Source organism: Heterodontus francisci, unplaced genomic scaffold, assembly GCF_036365525.1.
Source record: "Heterodontus francisci isolate sHetFra1 unplaced genomic scaffold, sHetFra1.hap1 HAP1_SCAFFOLD_124, whole genome shotgun sequence".
Classification (NCBI taxonomy): Eukaryota; Metazoa; Chordata; class Chondrichthyes; order Heterodontiformes; family Heterodontidae; genus Heterodontus; species Heterodontus francisci.
Genome location: NW_027140322.1, coordinates 1,450,591 through 1,472,591, shown reverse-complemented (window position 1 = coordinate 1,472,591; position 22,001 = coordinate 1,450,591). Strand labels below are relative to the sequence as shown.

Sequence of the window (22,001 nt, the reverse complement as noted above, 5' to 3'; positions counted from 1 at the left end):
TTCAGCAAACAACAACAACGACTCCATTGTCAGCAGGTTTAATGACAATGTCATATTTGAGAGAATGAAGTGTTGCAGATCAAAGGGACATAGATCAGAGACAGTAAAGGTGGCGGGATTCGTTTAATCACACCTGCTTCCATCTCAACACAAACCTTAACGATTTTGCTCTTTGAATGCCCCTTTCCCTGGCTCGCCATTTACTAAAAGTAGTTAATCTCTACCATTATATAATTCTGAAGAAATGGCATTAAGGTGCAAAGCTACTTCTGTTTCTGTCTCCACAGTTGATTCCTGACCTGCTCAGTTTGTCGGGTATTATTTGTTTTCAATTCTAATAATGGTCGCCCTCTGCTGGTCTATACTGGTGTTTCAGTAGGTGCAGCAATGGAAAAAAAGTCACAATGTGTGGGAGAATAATGCACGGTGTCGTCGTTCTCCCGACTGAGTAACAATTGCGCTCTGCTGATGAATAATTGAAATATTTAGAATTAAAGTGCAAAAACACATTAATTTATGATCAGATTCTCCTGTTCTTCCGACATACTCTGGAATCCTCAGGGATAGTGTAGCGCAGTAAAACAATATATTGTATCCAGGAATTGGTGTGCATTTAATGCTTGAACATTAATATCGGCATTAACATTGATAAAGTCACAAATTCCAACTAAAAGGTTGAATGCATGCTTTTTTATTATTATTTCAATTTATTTCCATTGTACACCAGCACTTACATGATAAACTGCAGTAATTTGTCCACATTGAGTAGATGGCGGTGGAGGAAGCAGTTACAAGAAATGCAGATTAAAGAGACAGACAGTTTATTGATTGCCTGACGTCTTCCAAACCTTCTTTAATAGGATGTGGAAAAGTTAAGCGGTTACAAAACGAACTTTGTACAAACTTTTTATTATTAAGCAATGGTTTTAATCTCTGTGACAGTGTTGGTAATTACATGTAGAGTAATATATCTCAGTATTTGTAAAGACAGAGAAATGATCCGTAATCAATTTTTTTTGGTATTTTAATTAAACAGAAAACACGCACATTCAGGCAAAATATAGAGAAAAGCCAAATCTAGTTATTTCATCACAAAGTAAAGTGATGGTTCATTAAAATAAAGTGATGTTTATATGGTAAAGCAAAGCACATTCATCATGTTCACACTGTTGGGAAAGTTCATGCTATTCTCTCAAATTTAACACAGAATATTTTCCACCAGTCTGTGCCCACCTCCAGAAATCATATACAGGATTTAAGGCTGGTGTTTACCTGAAAGGATAAGATAAACGACTTGAGAGGGTTACAGCAATGTTAGCCATCAAACAAATACATCAATACAGTATAAGATCTCCTCAGAATATTTCTACTTCAATAAGCCTCCTATTTCTTTAGTAAGTACAAAAAATGTTCTCGCTGATACTTTGGAATCACTGACCATTGAAAACACCATTAATTATCATATTAATATCGGAAACAGCCGGGACTGCACAGTGTCAGCACTGTGCTGACACAGTGTCAGTGTCAGTGTCAGTGTTAGGGTGGCACTGTGGCGCAGTGGTTAGCACCGCAGCCTCACAGCTCCAGCGACTTGGGTTTAATTCTGGGTACTGCCTGTGTGGAGTTTGTAAGTTCTCCCTGTGTCTGCGTGGGTTTCCTCCGGCTGCTCCAGTTTGCTCCCACATGCCAAAGACTTGCAGGTTGACAGGTTGATTGGCCATTACATATTGCCCCTAGTATAGGCAGGTGGTAGGGAAATGTAGGAACAGGTAGGGATGTGGTAGCAATATGGAATTAGTGCAGGATTAGTGTAAATGTGTGGTTGATGGTCAGCACAGACTCGGTGGGCAGACGGGCCTGTTTCAGCGCTGTATCTCTAAATAAAACAAGAAAATATGGAACAAATAATAAAGCATTGCTCTTACCGGGTTGATGGAGATGTAAGTTGTTGATTTACACAGTCACTGCCCATCGTTGGTGGAATGTCTGCTGTTGCAAACGCTTCACAGTGAGCATCATCATTGTTTTCAGGAATAGAGGGAAGCAGCAAAGCCGGATCAGTGCGGGTCTGAGAGCTGTATACTGTAGAGAGAAAGATTATGTGTTAATTATTGGACAGAAAGCGGGTTCAGTGTGGGTCTGAGAGCTCTATACTGTGGAGAGAAAGATTATGGGTTAATGATTGGACTGAAAGCAGGTTCAGTGTGGGTCTGAGAGCTGAAAACTGTGGAGAGAAAGATAATGGATTAATGATTGGACTGAAAGCGGGTTCAGTGCGGGTCTGAGAGCTATATACTGTGGAGAGAAAGATTATGGATTAATGATTGGACTGAAAGCGGGTTCAGTGTGGGTCTGTGAGCTGTATACTGTGGAGAGAAAGATTATGCACTAATGATTGGACTGAAAGCGGGTTCAGTGCGGGTCTGAGAGCTGTATACTGTGGAGAGAAAGATTATGCACTAATGATTGGACTGAAAGCGGGTTCAGTGTGGGTCTGAGAGCTGTATACTGTGGAGAGAAAGATTATGGATTAATGATTGGACTGAAAGCGGGTTCAGTGTGGGCCTGAGAGCTGTATACTGTGGAGAGAAAGATTATGCACTAATGATTGGACAGAAAGCGGGTTCAGTGTGGGTCTGAGAGCTATATACTGTGGAGAGAAAGATTATGGGTTAATGATTGGACTGAAAGCGGGTTCAGTGTGGGTCTGAGAGCTATATACTGTGGAGAGAAAGATTATGGGTTAATGATTGGACTGAAAGCGGGTTCAGTGCGGGTCTGAGAGCTATTTACTGTGGAGAGAAAGATTATGGATTAATGATTGGACAGAAAGTGGGTTCAGTGCGGGTCTGAGAGCTATTTACTGTGGAGAGAAAGATTATGGATTAATGATTGGACAGAAAGTGGGTTCAGTGCGGGTCTGAGAGCTGTATACTGTGGAGAGAAAGATTATGGATTAATGATTGGACTGAAAGCGGGTTCAGTGTGGGTCTGAGAGCTATATACTGTGGAGAGAAAGATTATGGATTAATGATTGGACAGAAAGTGGGTTCAGTGTGGGTCTGAGAGCTGTATACTGTGGAGAGAAAGATTATGGATTAATGATTGGACTGAAAGCGGGTTCAGTGCGGGTCATCTATCTATGTGTCAATATTATAAAGGGGACTGGAATTTGTTGACCTCTGAATGTTTTCCACCTCCATTCACCCTGTTGTTTCAGCAACGCCCACTGGGTGACAGCTGATCAAATGGATCTGCTGAGACTGAATCAGAATGTTCAGATTGAGCACTTGAAGGATTACCAGTGGAAGTATTAATAAGAGAGCTATCACACACCGAATATAATCAGGATCTTTTTTCTAAAATAATTCAGGCATTGATGAATCTAATTTCCTTTAATCTCAACATGAATTTCAATCAAGCAGTCTGTGGTAACACAAATTGGAAAGAAATTCAATGTAGTGACAGACAGCTGTTGACTGTGAGAGTTCAACTCACCGAGAGTGGAGAGATCACCGCCGGCACTTGTCAGTGTGAAGAGATCATCAGGACCACTGTCCAGCAACAAGTGACTATCCTGAGTTTCAATGGCTCCAGTCAGAACATCATCATAATCACCCGGAACCAGACCTGACAGGAAATAATGATACTCACAGATATCAAATGGTAAGACGAAATACTTAGAATGATATTATTAGACGTCAATCTACCCGGGCTGGCAGGGTAGATTGTGATCTTCAGCTGTAGTGAGATTAGAGGTTAGCGAATGGTAGGACCATGTCATGTCGCAGTAGTTGAGTCTCCTTTGGCCCATGCTATATTTAAAAGGCAGCCCGCAATCGATGAAAGGCAGAAGCACTCTAGGACATCTGGTGGGCGGACTGACAACTGGAGTGTTTGGCAGATGGCAGCAGCCAGAGCGAGGGTGGCTCCAAGGTTTCCTCATGCCCCCCTTCAAGTGCTCCACCAGGCAACAAGTGCAAGGATCGAAGCACTTTTCCTTTGGGAGGGGTGGAGGAAGCCTGCTAGGCAGGCACGGAGGGCATGGCAGGCGATTGAGGAGGATGTGAGCAGCCGTGAGGTGCTCCCATGCAAGAGGCTTCAGTGCAGGAATAGGATCAATGCCCTAATGTAGTGTGGCAAGGTGAGTGCCGTGCCTCACATCAAGCTGACAACCTTAAGTGACACAAATATGAAAATGAAATTGGAGACGGGGTGCCCCTACTCATTGATTCAGATCCTCTTCAATCATAGTGCAGAGATCAGTAACTGCCTCCCTGGAAAGGCACGATCTTCAGTGACACTGCTGCTCCGAAATTTGCAGGAAGCAGAGCCAATGATGGTAAGCCCACTCTGGTGGGTAGCGTATTCTGCACTCAGAAGCTGCTTGCGTGCTACTGTGCACCCTGTTCATCCACACTCTCTTCCAGCCTCACGATTCTTGTCCCTGTCTGGGTGCTGCAGACCAACTCCCGGGGACTGCAGCTCTCTCCATCTCTGATTCTCCTCCACAATGGGAGGCCTCAAAACCGGAGTGGCTGACACCTATTGTAAATTGCTGCACTCACTTCTCAAGGCCTCCATTCTTTTTACTTTGTGTATCTAAGTTCCAAGTCAGAGAGGACGCTCATTCTGAATACTTATGTTTTGATCGCCAAGATGGGCCATCCTCCAGATTGGCAATACCGCGACACAGTATATCTCGCCCTCCCTCCAGTGCCACAATGCTTTCACACCCAAAACTGACCTTCCTCTGACCTTCCCCCTGCTGGTAGAAGGCGAGTCTCTGAAAACTGTTGTTCTCGCCCATCCTTTTCTAAATTGTGAATAGCTTGGAAAATTGCCATAAATTTCCTGTTTTATAGGCTCAGTTACCAGTCCAACGCCTTAAAGTGCAGCCTCCACCCACCAGCTCTGCCGACTCTGGGAATATCACCTAACAGTGTGAAGATGTCGAGCTTCCTTTGCACCGCTATCCAGTGGTATTTCCCCCACCCCTACCTCCCTCCCCCAACCCCGCCCCCCCGGCTGTCTGTGGTCACTGTGTGACAAAATTCTGCCCTCCGTTTTAATGTCACATGTATCCCATTGAATCACCCATCCAACATGCACACACATTTCACACATCACCGCCCAGACAACAGTGTCAGAAAACATCATGAACTGAAAATTTCATTCCATTATACTACTGGGTGCAATCGGGATGATTTTGTTGAAATCCAAATTATTTATCAATTTTTTTAAACTAAAATCACTCAGCAATGCTCCATATCTTCAGCAGCATCATTTTACGGTGATTAAGTTCTTTTATATTTAGTTGTTAGTTTTAGATAGCAGACAGCGTGATGGATTAAAAAACGTGACGGTGACAAGTGAAATTGTACCCACCCTGAAGACTGGATGAGTTCCTTTCAGGATTTTCTGATCCAGGATCCGTGTCGCCCAAACTGTGACTGGTGTAATATTCAATCTGATTGAGGGACTCAATGGAATCAGAAACTGTTAAACACAAACATGGATGGTTATTGGAGAGATTGATTGGGACGTTCGAGTAAATAGCATAATACCGTCATCATCTGGTGACAATGTCCTGGGACTTTGTATCTGACACGATTGTGAAACATTCATCACAGGGATTGCAGTGGTTCAAGTGCAACTGGAGATGGACCATAAATGTTGGCTCATATAGTGAGCAGTTAAAACAATACACAGTACAGCTGGTGAGTCAGATTTCAGACATTAGAGCAGAGACAATAGTGTAAAACATAGTCAGTTAGCACAGTTTCTTCACCCAGAATCCCTCCACTCTGTCCCTGTCTCTTTCCCTTTCAGAATCTCAAACGGCGCATTGGTTCCAAAACCGAAACCCACCCCGGACAATGGGGCAGAAAAGAGTGCAAGGAGGCTAATAACGGATTTGATCTTCGAGTCATCGAGTCGTACAGCATAGAAACAGGTCCCTTGGCCCTCCGCGTCATGCCGACCATAATGCCTATCTATACTAATCCCACCTGCCTGCATTAGTTCCATATCCCTCGATGCCTTGCTCTTTCAAGTACCTCTCCAGATGCCTCTTGAATGTTGATACTGTTCGTGCCTCCACCACCTCCTCTGGCAGCTCATTCCAGATACCCACTATTCTTCGTGTGAAAAATGTACCCCTTTGATCCCCTTTAAACATCCTCCCTCTCACCTTAAAGTTATGTCCTCTAGTTTTAGTCACCCCTACCATGGGAAACAGACTCTGGCTATCTACCCTATCTATGCCTCTCATAATTTTATTTACCTCTATCATGTCCCCTCTCAGCCTCCTTCGCTTCAGGGAAAACAGACCCAGCCTATCCAATCTCTCTTCAGAAATCAAGCCCTCCAAACCAGGTAACATCCTGGTGAACCCTTTCTGCACGCTCTCTAACTTTAGCACATCTTTCCTGTCATGCAGCGAAAAGAATTGCACACCGTACACCGAGTGCAGCCTAACCAATGGTATGTACAAGTGTAACATTACGTCCCAACTCTTGTACTCACTGCCTCAGCCAATGAAGGCAAGCACGCCATCAGCCTTGTTCCCCACCCTGTCTACCAGTGTTGCCACTTTCAGGGAGCAATGTACTTGCACACCATGGTCTCTCTGCTCAGCAACACTCCCCAGTGCCCTGCCATTCATTGTATATGTCCTGCCCTGGTTTAACATCCCAGAATGCATTACTTCGCACTTGCCTGCGTTAAATTCCATTTTCCAATCCCTTGCCTACTTTTCAGTTGATCTGCATCCTGTTGTAACCTTAGACAACCTTCTTCACTTTCCACTATACCTGCAATCTTGGTGTCATCTGCAAACTTACTAATCATGTCCCCTACTTCTCATCCAAGTCATTAATATATATGACAAACAACAGAGGGCTCAGCACCGATCCCTGCGGCGCACCACTGATCACCAGCCTCCAATCTGAAGAACATTATCATTACCAAAAGGATGTAGATGCTTTGGAGAGGGTACAGAGGTGGTTCACCAGGATGTTGCTTGGTATGGACGGCGCTAGCAATGAAGAGAGGTTAAGTAGATTAGGTTTGTTTTCATTAGAAAGACAGAGGTTGAGGGGGGACCTGATTGAGGTGTACAAAATGATGAGAGGTATAGACAGGGTGGATAGCAAGTAGCTTTTTCCCAAAGTGGGGGATTCAATTACTCGGGGTCACGAGTTCAAAGTGAGAGGGGAAAGGTTTAAGGGAGATATGCGTGGAAAGTTCTTTACACAGAGGGTGGTGGGTGCCTGGAACGCGTTGCCAGCGGAGGTGGTGGAAGCGGGCACGATAGCGTCTTTTACGATGTATCTAGACAGATACATGAATGGGCAGGAAGCAAAGAGATACAGACCCTTAGAAAATAGGCGACATGTTTAGATAGAGGATCTGGACGTCGCAGGCTTGGCGGGACGAAGGGCCTGTTCCTCTGCTGTAATTATCTTTGTTCTTTTGTTCTTTAACAACCCTCCACCACTACCCTCTGCCTCCTATCAGCCAGCCAATTTAGTATCCAATTGGCTACCTCACCCTGGATCCCATGTGTTCGAACCTTCCCGAACAACCTACCATGCGGGGTCTTGTCAAACGCCTTGCTAAAGTCCATGTACACAACGTCCACCGCCCTACCCTCGCTAATCCTTTTGGTCACCTCCTCAAAATACTCAATCAAATTCGTCAGACATGATTTCCCACGCACAAAGCCATGCTGACTATCCTCATCAGATCTTGCATTTCCAGATGCATATAAATCCTGTCTTTCAGAATCCCTGCGAATAACTTCCCCACCAATGATGTAAGGCTCACCAGCCTGTAGTTCGCTGGCTTATCCCTGCTTCCCTCCTTAAATAAAGGCACGACATTAGCTATCCTCCAGTCTTCCGGTACTTCACCTGTGGCTAACGATGATGCAAAACTCTCTGCCAAGGCCCCAGAAATCTCCTGACCTGGAAGAGGGTGTAGAAGGGTGGGTTAGTAAATTTGCAGATGACACTAAGGTCGGTGGAGTTGTGGATAGTGCCGAAGGATGTTGTCGGGTACAGAGAGACATAGATAGGCTGCAGAGCTGGGCTGAGAGATGGCAAATGGAGTTTAATGCGGAAAAGTGTGAGGTGATTCACTTTGGAAGGAGTAACAGGAATGCAGAGTACTGGGCTAATGGGAGGATTCTTGGTACTGTAGATGAACAGAGAGATCTTGGTGTCCAGGTGCATAAATCCCTGAAGGTTGCTAACCAGGTTAATAGGGCTGTTAAGAAGGCATATGGTGTGTTAGCTTTTATTAGTAGGGGGGTCGAGTTTCGGAGCCACGAGGTCATGCTGCAGCTGTACAAAACTCTGGTGAGACCGCACCTGGAGTATTGCGTGCAGTTCTGGTCACCGCATTAGAGGAAGGATGTGGAAGCTATGGAAAGGGTGCAGAGGAGATTTACTAGGATGTTGCCTGGTATGGAGGGAAGGTCTTACGAGGAAAGGCTGAGGGACTTGAGGTTGTTTTCGTTGGAGAGAAGGAGGAGGAGAGGTGACTTAATAGAGACATATAAGATAATCAGAGGGTTAGATAGGGTGGATAGTGAGCGTCTTTTTCCTCGGATGGTGATGGCAAACACGAGGGGACATAACTTCAAGTTGAGGGGTGATAGATATCGGACAGATGTGAGAGGTAGTTTCTTTACTCAGAGAGTAGTAAGGGCGTGGAACGCCCTGCCTGCAGCAGTAGTAGATTCGCCAACTTTAAGGGCATTTAAGTGGACATTGGATCGACACATGGATGAAAATGGAATAGTGTAGGTCAGATGGTTTCACAGGTCGGCGCAACATCGAGGACCGAAGGGCCTGTACTGCGCTGTAATGTTCTAAATTCCAAATTCCTCTCTTGCCTCCCATAGGATCCCAGGATACACCTGGTCAGGCCCTGGAGATTTATCCACCTTAATGCGCTTCAAAACCTCCAACACCTCCTCTCTTGTAATGTTGCTATACGTCAGGAGATCGCTGTCCCTTCCCTTGAACTCGTTAGCTTCCGTGACCTTCTGCACGGTAAATACAGACGAAAAGTATTCCTTTAAGACCTCGCCCATTTCCCGTGGCTCAACACACAGATTACCGCACCGGTCCTGAAAGGGATCTAATCTCTCCCTGGCTACCCATTTCCTCTTAATATACTTATAGAATCGTTCAGGATTCGCCTTTACCTTATCTGCCAGGGAAATCGTCTTTGTGTGTTTTGTTGTAACCTCAGAAATTTATCTGAATGATTAAATCGCTCTCCAAATATATCGCAGGACAAAGCTTTCATCGATTTGGTAGTGTTTTTGCTCCACTATCATGAAGTGGAATTTGCAGATTTCATTTTAAAGTTCAGCATACAAAGTGTTGGAATAAGCTTTTTGTAGAAACCACCGATTTCGGGTAAGAAGTTCCTGATGGGAACGTATTTCTAATCCAGTCACCCAGGGAAATAATATCTGAGATAATCTGACTGTCTCCTTCTGAGAGCAGTGACTATTTATGGTCCAGTTTAAATGGAATAAAATGACATGATAGTTACAAAGAAACAGAAATCACGTTCTTTTAGCAGTAGTGACGGGTGGGAATCTTCCCAAACCCATTGCTCATCTTCCTGTACACAGAGATATAGACACACTCGCACTGTGATAGGACTCCTTCACATGGTGATAGTGAACGGATTTCTGACAGTGTTCAGTCAGTAAACTGACCATTAAAATGAGGTATTTAAGTGGAAGTGACATTTGCCTCCTGAAAATTCGGTATGAAATATAAAACACAGACCTGAACGCCTGATCTGATAGGAATCCTTGCCAGGTGGAATATTCTCAATCTCTTCATAAATTGCATGGTACAAACCAGCCGGTGAACCCTTGCCACTCGTGATAGAACCTGTCAGATGGAAGGTGGGAATGATTAAAGTTTAGTTACAACCCATGAGCGTTTAACAGTAAATTATCTGCGAACACATCCAAATCACAGAGATGGTGATAGTAAAGAGACAAAGCCAGGTGTTGTGAATGCGGAGTAGTTTTGTTGTGCTTATTTTCGTATATGTCTATGTATCTATCTTTCTGCATACTCATATATTTACCTGCAGCAGACTGGGGACAAATTCAATAAAGTTTGTTCGAAACGATCTCCCCCTGACAAAGGCATGCTGACTGCCCCCGATTAATGCCTGCCTCTCCAAGTGGAGATTAATCTTGTTCCTCGGATTTTTTTTCCAATAGTTTCCCTACCACTGATGTTAGATTCAAAAGCCTGTAATTACCTGGTTTAGCCCTGCTACCCCTATTGAATAATGGTACCACATTCACTGTTCTCAGTCCTCTGGTACATCTCCTGTGACCAGACAGGATTTGAAAATATGTGTCAAAGCCCCTGCTATCTCCTCCCTTGTCTCAGATAACAGCCTGTGGCTCATCTCATCTGGGCCTGAGGATTTATCCATTTTAAGCCCACTAAATCATCTAATACTTCCTAACTTTCAACGTTAATTTGTTCAAGCATATCACCATCCCCCTTCCTGGTCTCTACACCGACATCATCCGTCTCCATGGTGAACACAGATGAAAAGTAATCATCAAAAACTTAATCTATGTCCTCTGTCTCCACACACTGATGGCTACTTTGGTCCCTAATCGGCCCCACTCTTTCCCTGGTTATCCTCTATCCCATAATATACTTAAAACAACGCCTTGGGAGTTTCCTTTATCTTGCTCACCAGTGTTTGTGCATGTCCCCTCTTCGCTCTCCGAAGTCATTTTTTAAGTACCCCTCTCCTTTCTATCCTCCTCAAGGGCAGCCGCTGTTATCAGCACTCTGATTCTGTCACAAGCCTCCTTGTGATTCCTTATCTAATCCTCCATATCCCTTGACATCCAGGGTTCCCTGGACTTGTTGCTCCTACCCTTCAACTTTACGGGAACATGTTGGCCCTGATATCTCACTATTTCCTTTTTAAATGGAAGAGCCCATGGGATCCATGGCAATTTAGCAAATTGGATCCAAAGTTGGCTTAGTGCAGGAGGCAGAGGGTGATGGTCGATGGTTGTTTTTGCGATTGGAAGCCAGTGACCAGTGGTGTACTACAGGAATCGGTTCTGGGACCCTTACGGTTTGGAATGTACATTAATGATTTAGATGTGAATATAGGAGTAATGTTAGTAAGTCCGCAGATGACACGAAAATTACTGATGTCATAAACAGTGAGGAGGAAAGCTTTAGATTGCAGGACGATAAAGATGGGCTGGCAAGATGGGAGGGGGAATAGCAAATGCAATTTAATCCTGAGAAGTGTGAGGTGATACATTTTGGGAGGACTAACAAGGCAAAGGAATATAGAATGGATTGTAGGACCCTAAGAAGTACAGAGGGTCAGAGGGACCTTGGCATACTTGCCCATAGATCAGTTAAGGCAGCACAACAGGGAGATAAGTTGGTTAGGAAGGCATATGCAATACTTGTATTTATGAGCCGAGGCATAGAATATAAGAGCAGGGAGGTTACGATGGAGCTGTATAAAATGATAGTTAAGTCACAACTGGAGTACTATGTACAGTTCTGAGCACCACTCCATCGGAAGGATGTGTGTGCACTGGACAGAGTGCTGAGGGGGTTCACCTGGGCTCGAGTATTTCAATTATGAAGCGAGACTGGATAGGCTAGGGTTGTTTTCTTGAGAGCAGAGAAGGCTGAGGGAGGACCTGATTGAGGCATACAAATTTATGAAGGGCATTGATATGATAGATAGGAAGAAACGTGCTCCGTTAGCGGCGGGGTCAGTAACCAAGGGGAATATATTTAAAGTAAGGGGCAGGAGTTTGAGAGGAGAATTGGGGAAGAAAATATTCACAAAGAGGATGTTTGGAGTCTGGAACACACTGCCAGAAGGAATGGTAGAGGCAGTACCCTCACAACATTTAAGGTATTTAGATGAGCACTTGAAATGCCATGGCATCCAAGGCTAAGGGACAAGGGCTGAGTAATGGGATTAGAATAGATAGGTGCTTGATGGCTGGCACAGACACGATGGGCGGAAGGGCGCGTTTCTCTGCTGTATAACTCGACTACTCTATGGCCCGTTCTCCTGCTTGTAAAATACCTCCAGTCTAGCGAGGTTACCAGGCTCGATCTTATCAGCTTTAGGACTGTCATGTCACATGAGCCTGTTCTGATCGGGTCCTTGTTTGAGACAACAGGCCTATGCTGTCCTAGATATAGAATCTTTCTTAATAAGAGAGATCGAGCCATTTCTAGAAGAACTCTATATTATTATGAAAAGTGTCATTTATTAAGAGTCCCATTTGTTATAGTAAATCAGGAGTTCGTTGAATGGGTGAAATATGAGTGGAAGCGTTGTTTTGGAATCTGGAATCACCGCTGGTGAATGCATAAGGTCCTATACAAATATCACTTGTAAAAGTAACAGACAGAGCCAGCTGGACAGCTCGAGATTGGATGCCCAGAGCCAGAATCTGAAGGGCTGGAATTGATACCCAATGGATGAAGGAAGATTAACAGTCAAATAAATAGCTGAATGCACAGCCCAAAAATGTCAAGAGAACTTCCGGATCCATTGTTCCAATAAGTACATTTTCCAGACTTTCATGAATTATGTGCTGAACTCTCACAATGAATGTGGACAATTCAAATCACTCTCCATTTCAAATGTCACATTCTATTAATTCCGGAGAACTTTGAATGGAGAAAATCAGCAAAAACGAGTACAATGTATTTCTAACAAGGCCAGTTGGCAGTCCATGGAAAGCTGCAATGAACGAGAGTTTTGCAAGGATATGACACAATATCTGGGATCTTGTGTTGGATCCGCGGTAAGATATGGACCTCACCTCTTCTGAGTGACTTTTTCTGTACAACCACTATCAGTGAGATCAACACAGAGATTAGCAGAACTCCGAAGCAGCCCGCAACTAGGATGGAAGTAGTTTTATATCCCTGTTCTTAATGACAATAATACAGAAAGTTTTAACACAGACACAGTCCATCTCACACAATAAAATATTTACAAGAAGTATTTAATAATTATATCCACTGCTTCCGGGCAATGAGTTGGGCTGAACATTCCCCATTATGAGTGGTGCACATTGCACCAGAGGAATGTGTGAGCCAGTCTAAATTACAGAGACAGGACCCCCATGTTTCTGATGAGTACAGGGCAGTTCAGGTACAGTCAGAAACTGGGATTAGCAGAATTTCAATCAGACCATTTGAAATATCCGGTGAGGCAAAGAATTATCCATTCAGTGAGAACGTGCTCATAGTATCTTCAGAAAATGACAACAATACCAATTCAACTAATACAAACCCTAACACTCGCTGGAATAGTAATAATGATAAGTACCTGCAGATGTGGACGGGAAAACAATTGGAGGCACATCGAGTCCTGTGGAATATATTGTACAAAAAAGTTCAGAAAGATGAAATTTCAGCACTTTCCATTTAAACGATAAATACTGTTCTTAATTTCCTGAAGTCATGAGTCAATTTAACAAAACAACCTTAACCCCACTCTCCAAACCCTGCCATCCTCACCGGAACAAATCACACTGGCATCTTCCTTGTGATCACAGTCAGATTGAGCTGGCGATGAGGAAGGACAGTCGGCCAGAGAAGATTCGCTTCCGGTGCACTTCACCTCATCCAGCCAGATAACACCGTCACCCTGGGAAAAATTAGCCCCTCCTGGGGCCAATAGAGCGTGGCCACAACCCAGCTGCCTGCAGACAACATTGGCATCGGCCATATCCCAGGAGTCATCACACACCGTGCCCCAGATGTTATTGCACAATATCTCCACTCTCCCGGAGCAGTTGGTGTTCCCTCCAAACAGGCGCAACCATTGTCCCGAATCTGTCAAAGAGAATCAATGATTATTATTGATGTAGTATAAGACAGGAGTACAATTGTTGGTATAGTAAAGAGGAAGTAGCACCTGGTGAAAGCACACGTTTACAATCATATTCTCGAATGCAGTCCTCTGATCTATGGAGCTGCTCCTTTGCTGCATTTGCTTCTGTTGAGAAGAGAAACATGCTGACTGTGTCAGACACCGATGTTTCAAATGACACTTGCACATTGAGAGGTTTGTATTGTTACCTGAACAAACAACACCAGCATCCTCCCTGTGTTCACAGTTGTGTTTACCCCACGGTTCTGTTTGACACTGCCAAAGGAACGATTCATGTGAAATACACTTCATCCCATCGAGCCAAATGGTTCCGGATCCTTCTCCGAATGACTGAGTGTAATAATCGATAGAACTGAGGGGACCGCACTGTAATTGTTTACAGATCAATTCTGCAACAGGTCTATCAAGTGTATCCGAGCACACTGTTCCCCAGGTGCCATTGTAGAACACTTCCACTCTCCCCTCACAGCGATGTTTCCCATTCAGCAGCTGCAGCTCTTTGTGCTCTGTTAATGACACAAGAAATATCCAGATGTTTAGATTGATAACTTGCTATATGTTCATATTGCACAGTTCAACACATGCTGCACCGGTTGTGGTCACTGATTGTCGGTAATTATTTCAGAAAAACTGACAGCCCATAATGTAATGAAGAATAATAAACACGGATTTCACAACAGGAAGACAAACAACGTTATTGAATTAATTGAATAAGTTACAGAAAGATAATTCAGTCGATGCAATATGCATGTTTGTTTTTCTCCAAAGGCCTCTGTCAAGGTACCACATAGTAGGATCATTACTGGGGTCAGAGCATGTGGAGTTAGGAGATCAGTGGAAGAATGGTAGAAAACTGGCGACAAAGCAAACCGTCATTGTTAAAGATGGTAACCCAGAATGGTGGAAGGTGGGAAGTTGTGTTACACAGGGCTGGTGTCACTGCTGCTCAACATTTACATGAATGATTTGGACTTAGACAAGGGGCACATCATTTCAAAATTTAAGATGACAGCAATTTGGGGATATAGTTAACACTAAGAAAGCCAAGGACAAAATATGGAAGACGTTAATAAACGGGCAGAATGGGCATACAATTGCCAAATGAGTTTTAATACAGATAAGTCGAAGTTGGTGAGTTTTGATAGGAAGAATAAAGATGCCACATGTGCTTGCTTGGAAAATACGAGTGAAAATGATGTAGATATCTCGGGATACAGAGACACTAATCACTAATAAACTGACAGAGACCGAAGCTTTTGATCATAAATATAGGATAATCATGAATAAATCTGAAAGGAAATTCAGGAGAGTTTTTGTTTTACCTGGGGAGTGGTTTGAATTTTGAATTCTGAACACATGCAATTGTTGAAGTGAACAGCACGGATGCCTTTCAGGTAAAGCTATATAAGTACATGAGGGAGAAAGAACTAGGCGGATATGCAAAGAGGGTTAGATGCAGTAATGTGGGGCGATAATCGTGGGCAACATCAGCACCACATTGACCAATTAGGCCGAATGGCCAGATTCTGTGCTGTTCATTTTATGTAATTTGATGTAATAGCTTCCCTGTGAAGCCACGTGCACAACACTACGGAAAATGCGTATTTGGAAGCACCGTTACCTGAACACATGACCCTCACATCTTCTTTATGAGAACAGTCGTGGTTACCCCACGATGCTGAGGGACATTTCCAGAGAAATGATTCGTTACTGGAACACTTCAGTTCATCCAACCAAACTGGCCCTGAGCCTGGTCCACAAGATGCAGGAAGTGCCATGTCCAATGCCTTTCCACAACCCAGCTGTTTGCAAACCACGTCAGCGTCCGCCAGATCCCAGGAATCATCACAAACTGAGCCCCAGGTCCCATTGTAATAAATCTCCACTCGGCCAGTACATGGGCTTCCACCGTCAGACAGCCTTAACTGCACGTGGTCTGTTGGACAACAGTACATGAGGGTTATACTTTCAATACACATTCACCTCATCACTCATTACAACTCATTGTGCCATCACCAGCATTAAAAACAACATGTTAAATGTGCATGTGACAGTTAAATAAAACAATACAACAGAATATATGTTTACACTTACTTCTTGCATAGAATGTAAAGAACAGAAATGTTTCAGATATCCTACGACATCTGACTTTGACAAGTCTCCCGTTTCCCTTTTATGTTTTGAACGCGGTTTACGGTGTTGCGCAGGCAATCACTCACACGATTAACAGTTAATTTATACTCATGTTATGTAACTGTATCAGTTTCTTGTCCATGTATGTTACCCTTATTTGTTATGTTCATAAGACATTTACTGCTATCTCCTTTTTCCTTCATCTCTGTGGAAGCGAACAAAAATGTGAATTCAGGGTGATGGTATGGGGTGCGGGTGGGGGTGGGGAACAGATAGGAAGTTAGACCTGGTGGGTTAGCGAAGAAAGAGAAGTAGTGGAGGCGAATGAATGGATGTTTTTGAACTTTGTGCCAAAAAAGTGCACGAACTCCTCTCACTTATTTTTGGAGTTGAGGGTGGACGAAGCAGGGGAGGGGTTCAGGAGGAAGATTTATGATGGAGGAGATATGCTGTACGTTTTCATTGCCTTCCTGCATGATCTTTGTCTAACGGGTGGTTTTAGTGAAGAAGAGCAGGGCCCGATGATGCTTTATGTGATTGATCCATTCAGGATTATATTACCAGATAGTTCGCCAGATGTCACCGTGCCTTTCTGTTTTTTTAATTCTTTCATGGGCTGTGGGTGTCACTGGCAAGGCCAGCATTTGTTTAATCTACTCTATTTATTTCTTCCACTTCATACTGGAGAATGTAACGTTCACAAGTTCTACCCTTAGACATCAGCCTTGCAATATGCTGTATCTTCGTGCAGAACTATGTTCTAGGGTTGTGTTGATTGGAACATTATCACAAATCAATTTAATATTAATTGCATAACAGAATCACTTACTTTTGTAAGGATGGGACTCTGCCATTGACAATGAAGACATCTGAGTAATTTTAGAGATAAACCACACGTCTGAACAGAGAATATGCAGACCTATCTGTCCATACAGACTGCTGCTATTATGTTCAATGAGCAGACGAATCTTGTGAGGCACATTATCAATTGCTATTGTCTGTAAAATATCAATGAACTAAACTACCAATTATATCAATATGTGACTGTTGGAGGGAACAACGAAGGCAGAAAACAGGATCTCTCTGCAAAATGTTGGACAGGATCAGGAAGTGTCACTGGACAATTGAACTCCAGATGTGTAGACCTCCTGGCTGAGCAGGAAACCAGTATTCAATCTGGACTGGACCAAAATGATTGGACTAATTGCGTCAGGCACTTTGGGGAATAAGAATCAGGATGTGACCCATCACATAGAGAAGCAGAAGACAAGGAGAAGACACATGGCTTCTGTAGGCGGACATAAATGTTGGGTGGAGCTGGACATCAACCTAACTAAAGAACAAGATGCATACTCTACTCTGTCCAGTGACTGAGTGTGTAATAACCAATCGGCTCTGTAAACTTCTGACGTGAAATGATGGAATGTATTGAATTCCACTGTGTCCGAAAAAAATACTTACTGTAACCAATCGGTATCAAATCTGAATCATTAACTATCTCATGTGTTGTCGGATCCACTCTGTCATATTTAAACAAATGCTCGTTGGAACAACCCCAGAACATCTGTCGAGGCTTTCATTCTGCACAATACAACTTCCCCAGAACACATGCCTGCATTGACATGCTGCACAATGGAACTTTGAAGCATATAGTCCAAAACATCTGTCTACTTTTACACACAGCCGAATGAAACTTACACCAGAACAACTCCCACACAGCTACCTCCACTTATATACTGTACAATAGAACTGATTGCAAGCTCGGCGCCGGATTTGACACCAGAGATGAGATTCCAATTCCATATTCTATTTATCACAAGGCCGTTATCTTTAACCTCTATCACCCTTCACCTCCCTTCCGGCCTCAGCCCATCTGCTGCTGAAATGCTCACCCATGATTTGTTGTCTGTAGAACCGCATCTTTCAATGTTCTCCCGGGTGATCACCCATCCTGCATCCTCCAGAAACATCAGCTCATCCAAACCTTTGTCGCCTGTCCTCCATGAAGCCTCTCTCAGGAGCGCTACTGCACTCACTGGTTTCCCTGCCACCAATGCCTCGAGTTTTCAATTATGATCTTCATGTTCAGACACATTCATGCTCTCCCCCTGCCATTAGTATAACCTCCTCCAGCCTGAATCATTTCGAGAGCTCTACATTTCTTTGAATCCAGCTTCTTGTATATCTCCCACTTCCATCCCCCACAACTTTCAGTCTAGCCTTTAACCATCTAACCACCCAGATGAGAATTTCCACCCCAAACATCTCTGTGTCTCCGCCTCTTCAAATCCAACCATCTGACTGAAAATGTCGTCACCCACTTGAGCATCTCTTTGTCTGGCTCTGTGTCAGTTTTCTGTCGATTACATTCCTGATAAACTCTTTGTGATGTATGTGTTTATTGAAAGTTCTGTAAGAAAAAAGTTCTTGTTGTTTAATTGTGTCCATGTCCTCTCTCTCTGCACACCACCCCCATCCATCCCCAGCTCCCCGACCGCCCACCATCCTCATTCCCTGCCCCCAAGTGAAATTACTGATTTGAGACACGCAGGAACAAGTAACCTGCATTATCACTTTTCTCAGCAGATTAGACATTTCACTTCTTTGTTTTTGTAAAAGCAGTGAAGAATTTGTTTACCTGAACACAGGACCCCAACATCCATACTGTCAGTGAGAGACGAATTCAATGTGAACAAACTGCAGTTCTGGAGCTGCAATTCATTTCCGACACATTGGACATCATTCACCCAGACGGGTCCTTCACCCTTTCCGTCCTTTGGATAGTTATAAGTGGCTGTCGCTTCACCACAGCCCAGCTGTGTGCAGACCACGTTGGCATCATTCAGGGTCCAGAGTCTGTCCTGCAATCTCCTCCAGCTGCCGGTGTAGTAAATCTCCACTCGCCCATCACACCAGCTTCCCCCGTTAGTCAGCCTTAGTGACCAATTTTCATCTACAATATGAAACACAATGGTGAAATTGAAGCATAATTCACTGCCACTAGAAAAGTTATTAATTTTGATGGTTACTATTTCTGTCATCATTGTTCAGAAGGCTTGTCGGCAGATGTCGTTCACCATCACCTTTTCTCAGTAAATACATTTTGGAGACATACCGAGTGGCTTCCGCTGTTTAAACTGGGGGCCAAGGGTAAAATGAACTGGAGGTGAGCGCGGCACATACCGGCAATTGATCAGTCATGAGACTGAAGGGTGGGGCAGGGGCTTTAAATGGCTCCTGACAGATGACAGTTCCTTTCATCCCATATGGAGAGAAACAGACCAGTTTACGTTGCCACAATGCTTCCGATGACATCTGAAGTCGCCTCACAGGCAATGAAGCACTTTTGATTCGTGGTCACTAATGCAATAGGTGACAGACCCGAGGGACTGAAGGTTGTCCTCCTGTCCACATGGACTGATATTTCCTGCTCTCGCCCTGTACTTGAAGCGTCATCAACTTTTCTTCCAATTTCTCCCCCGCATTTTCACATAGTCCATCTTCAACTCTTCCATTCACTTCCTTAACATCTCTGTCTCTAATTCTGGGGATAGGCTATTAACCAATATCAAGAGTAAGCCCAGTGACTCTCACAGTTATCATGTCTATGATTCCTCAAACCACGATTCCTAGAATGATTCTATCACATTCTTCCACTTTCTCCATCTGCATTGTATCTGTCTGGTGATGCAACCGATCAGACCAGTGCTTCCAGATATGTCTTCCTTTTTCCACATCCGAGGACTCTCCTCACCTCCTCATCCACCCACCATGGTTGACAGGGCCCCATCACGCCCATTCCATTTCCCATACCTCTGCTTTCACCCTTTCCCCCCCTCGCAGAACCATGATAGGATTCTGCTTCTCCTCATCTTCCACTCAATCAGCTTCCATATTCAACAGATGATCTTCCACCATTTCCACCACCTTTAATGTGATACCACTACCAAGCACAGCTTCCCCTTCCCTCCACTTTTAACATTCCAAAGAGACCATTCGCTCTGTGACACCCTGATGCACTCTTCAATCATTCTCAGCACCCATTCCCACAGGAACTTTCCAGGCAAGCGCAGAAGATGCAACCACTGCCTTGTTACCTCCACATTTCTCACCGTCCAAGTCGACAAACATTGCTTCCAAGTAAAACAACAATTTGCTCGTACTGCTTTCTCTTTAGTATACTGTATTTACTGTGTTGACTGATTATGATGCGTCTCCTTTACATTGGCACAGCAAACACAGTGGAGTGATTACTTTGCAGAACACCTTTGTTTAGTCTGCAAGCTTTACCTTTAGCTTCCAGTTGCCTGTCATTTTCATTGTATACTGTACTCCCACTCTGACCTCTCCACCCTCTTTCTCCTGGACAGTTCCAATGCAGGATAACATAAGTTTGAGAAACAGCACTTCCTCTTTCCACTAGACTCTTTACAGCATTTTCGAATGAACACTGAGATCAGCAATTTCAGATCAGATTCCCTCCCCCTTTTTTCTTTATTGGACGATATTTGCCTTCCAATTTGCACCTCCTCTAGAAATGTGCTTTTTACTTGGCCCATTCCAACATATTTTTGTTCTGCATTGTCCGTTTTACCATTTCATCTCTCCTGTCTTTAACCACATCACGGAGCGTTCCTTTCATTCTTTCCTTGTTTCCCCCTTTCTTTAAAAAAACTGCTAAATCTCGAAGTTCTGATGAAAGATCCACAAACTGAAAGGTTGATACTCTTTCTCTCACCATAGATGCTGCCGGAACTGCTGAGTATTTCCAGCACTTACTGTTTTTATTACCTATATTTTAGGTTGTGAAACGTGGGAGCACTTTTGCGTTGAGCAATGGCCCACATTATCAGATAACTGAGCAGATATTCTGTTAAATGAGGGTGCTGGCTGAGAGATAAATGTAATCCTGGAAACTGGGAGAATTTAAATTTGCATCATGTTTGTGAAATTTTCAAAGACACAGCACATTGGTGAAATAACGAATTACGTCATTCACTATCATTTTATTGCAATCGGTGTGGTGGAACTTAAAATATATCTCACACTATGTATCTTGCAACAAGTTCACAGTGTTTTCTATTAAACAGCTGATCTTTGCAGAGAATTCCATGATCATTCATATTTGAACTGCCGACATTGATAACAGTTTCAATGCTCGAGCAACATTTCCATTCCATGGCAATGGTCCTGGGAGCATCTTGCTGATTCTATAGCCCTTGAATAATGCCCCAGATTTACCCGGAAATAGATATTATATGACGAGAAGTACTTCCAACTAGTCATTGTATGTATTAAATGTTTACTGGAGTGAAGCTTTGATTCATTTGTAATTTAATTCAGACCAATAAACCCACAACCACATCTCAGAATCTTCGTGACAAAGGAAGCATGGGATCAGCAAAACAAGTGAATCAGAAACCTGTGGAAATAGTCAATGATGCTTGAAAGCAGAATTGACTGAGATGACTCACCCGTACAGATGACACTTGCATCGTTTTCATGTGAGAAGCTAAACTGTTGCCAGGATGAAACAGGACAATCCCACAATCGCGTCTCGTTCCCCAAGCACCTGTAATTTTCCTTCCACACTGGACCAGTTCCCTTCCCAAAGTGAGCTCCTCCCGGGATTGAGTTTACTGTCCCACACTGCAGGTGCTCACAGACCACGTTGGCGTCTTCCATATCAAAGTAACGGTCACACAGCGTTCCCCACTGGTCTCTATGTAGCACCTCCACCCGGCCAGAGCATCTGTTCATCCCACCAACCAATCGAGGTTCAGGTTTCCCTGTATTGGAAACAAATACAAATCCAAATAATTTCTAAATCATCCTCTGCATCGAAACAGCAAAATAGAAAATGGGTAAAAAAAAGTAGAATTTTATCTACACGATTATCCAGC

At 43.7% G+C, this 22,001-nt stretch overlaps 1 protein-coding gene across 1 annotated transcript in view; it reads right to left on the bottom strand.

Annotated features, from left to right (window-relative positions):
- Window positions 1-718: 718 nt before the first annotated feature.
- LOC137359216 (deleted in malignant brain tumors 1 protein-like) overlaps window positions 719-22,001 on the bottom strand; it is a 38,083-nt gene continuing 16,800 nt past the window's right edge. Inside the window, exons 4-16 of the mRNA XM_068025275.1 lie at window positions 21,573-21,887; window positions 18,737-19,051; window positions 15,587-15,901; window positions 14,154-14,471; window positions 13,990-14,070; window positions 13,590-13,907; window positions 13,399-13,440; window positions 12,887-12,997; window positions 9,816-9,923; window positions 5,389-5,499; window positions 3,499-3,630; window positions 1,926-2,082; window positions 719-1,272 (exon numbers count right to left, since the gene is read on the bottom strand). Coding sequence (XP_067881376.1) covers window positions 1,269-1,272; window positions 1,926-2,082; window positions 3,499-3,630; window positions 5,389-5,499; window positions 9,816-9,923; window positions 12,887-12,997; window positions 13,399-13,440; window positions 13,590-13,907; window positions 13,990-14,070; window positions 14,154-14,471; window positions 15,587-15,901; window positions 18,737-19,051; window positions 21,573-21,887 — 2,327 coding nt within the window. The 3' untranslated portion in view covers window positions 719-1,268. The remainder of the gene's footprint in view (window positions 1,273-1,925; window positions 2,083-3,498; window positions 3,631-5,388; window positions 5,500-9,815; window positions 9,924-12,886; window positions 12,998-13,398; window positions 13,441-13,589; window positions 13,908-13,989; window positions 14,071-14,153; window positions 14,472-15,586; window positions 15,902-18,736; window positions 19,052-21,572; window positions 21,888-22,001) is intronic.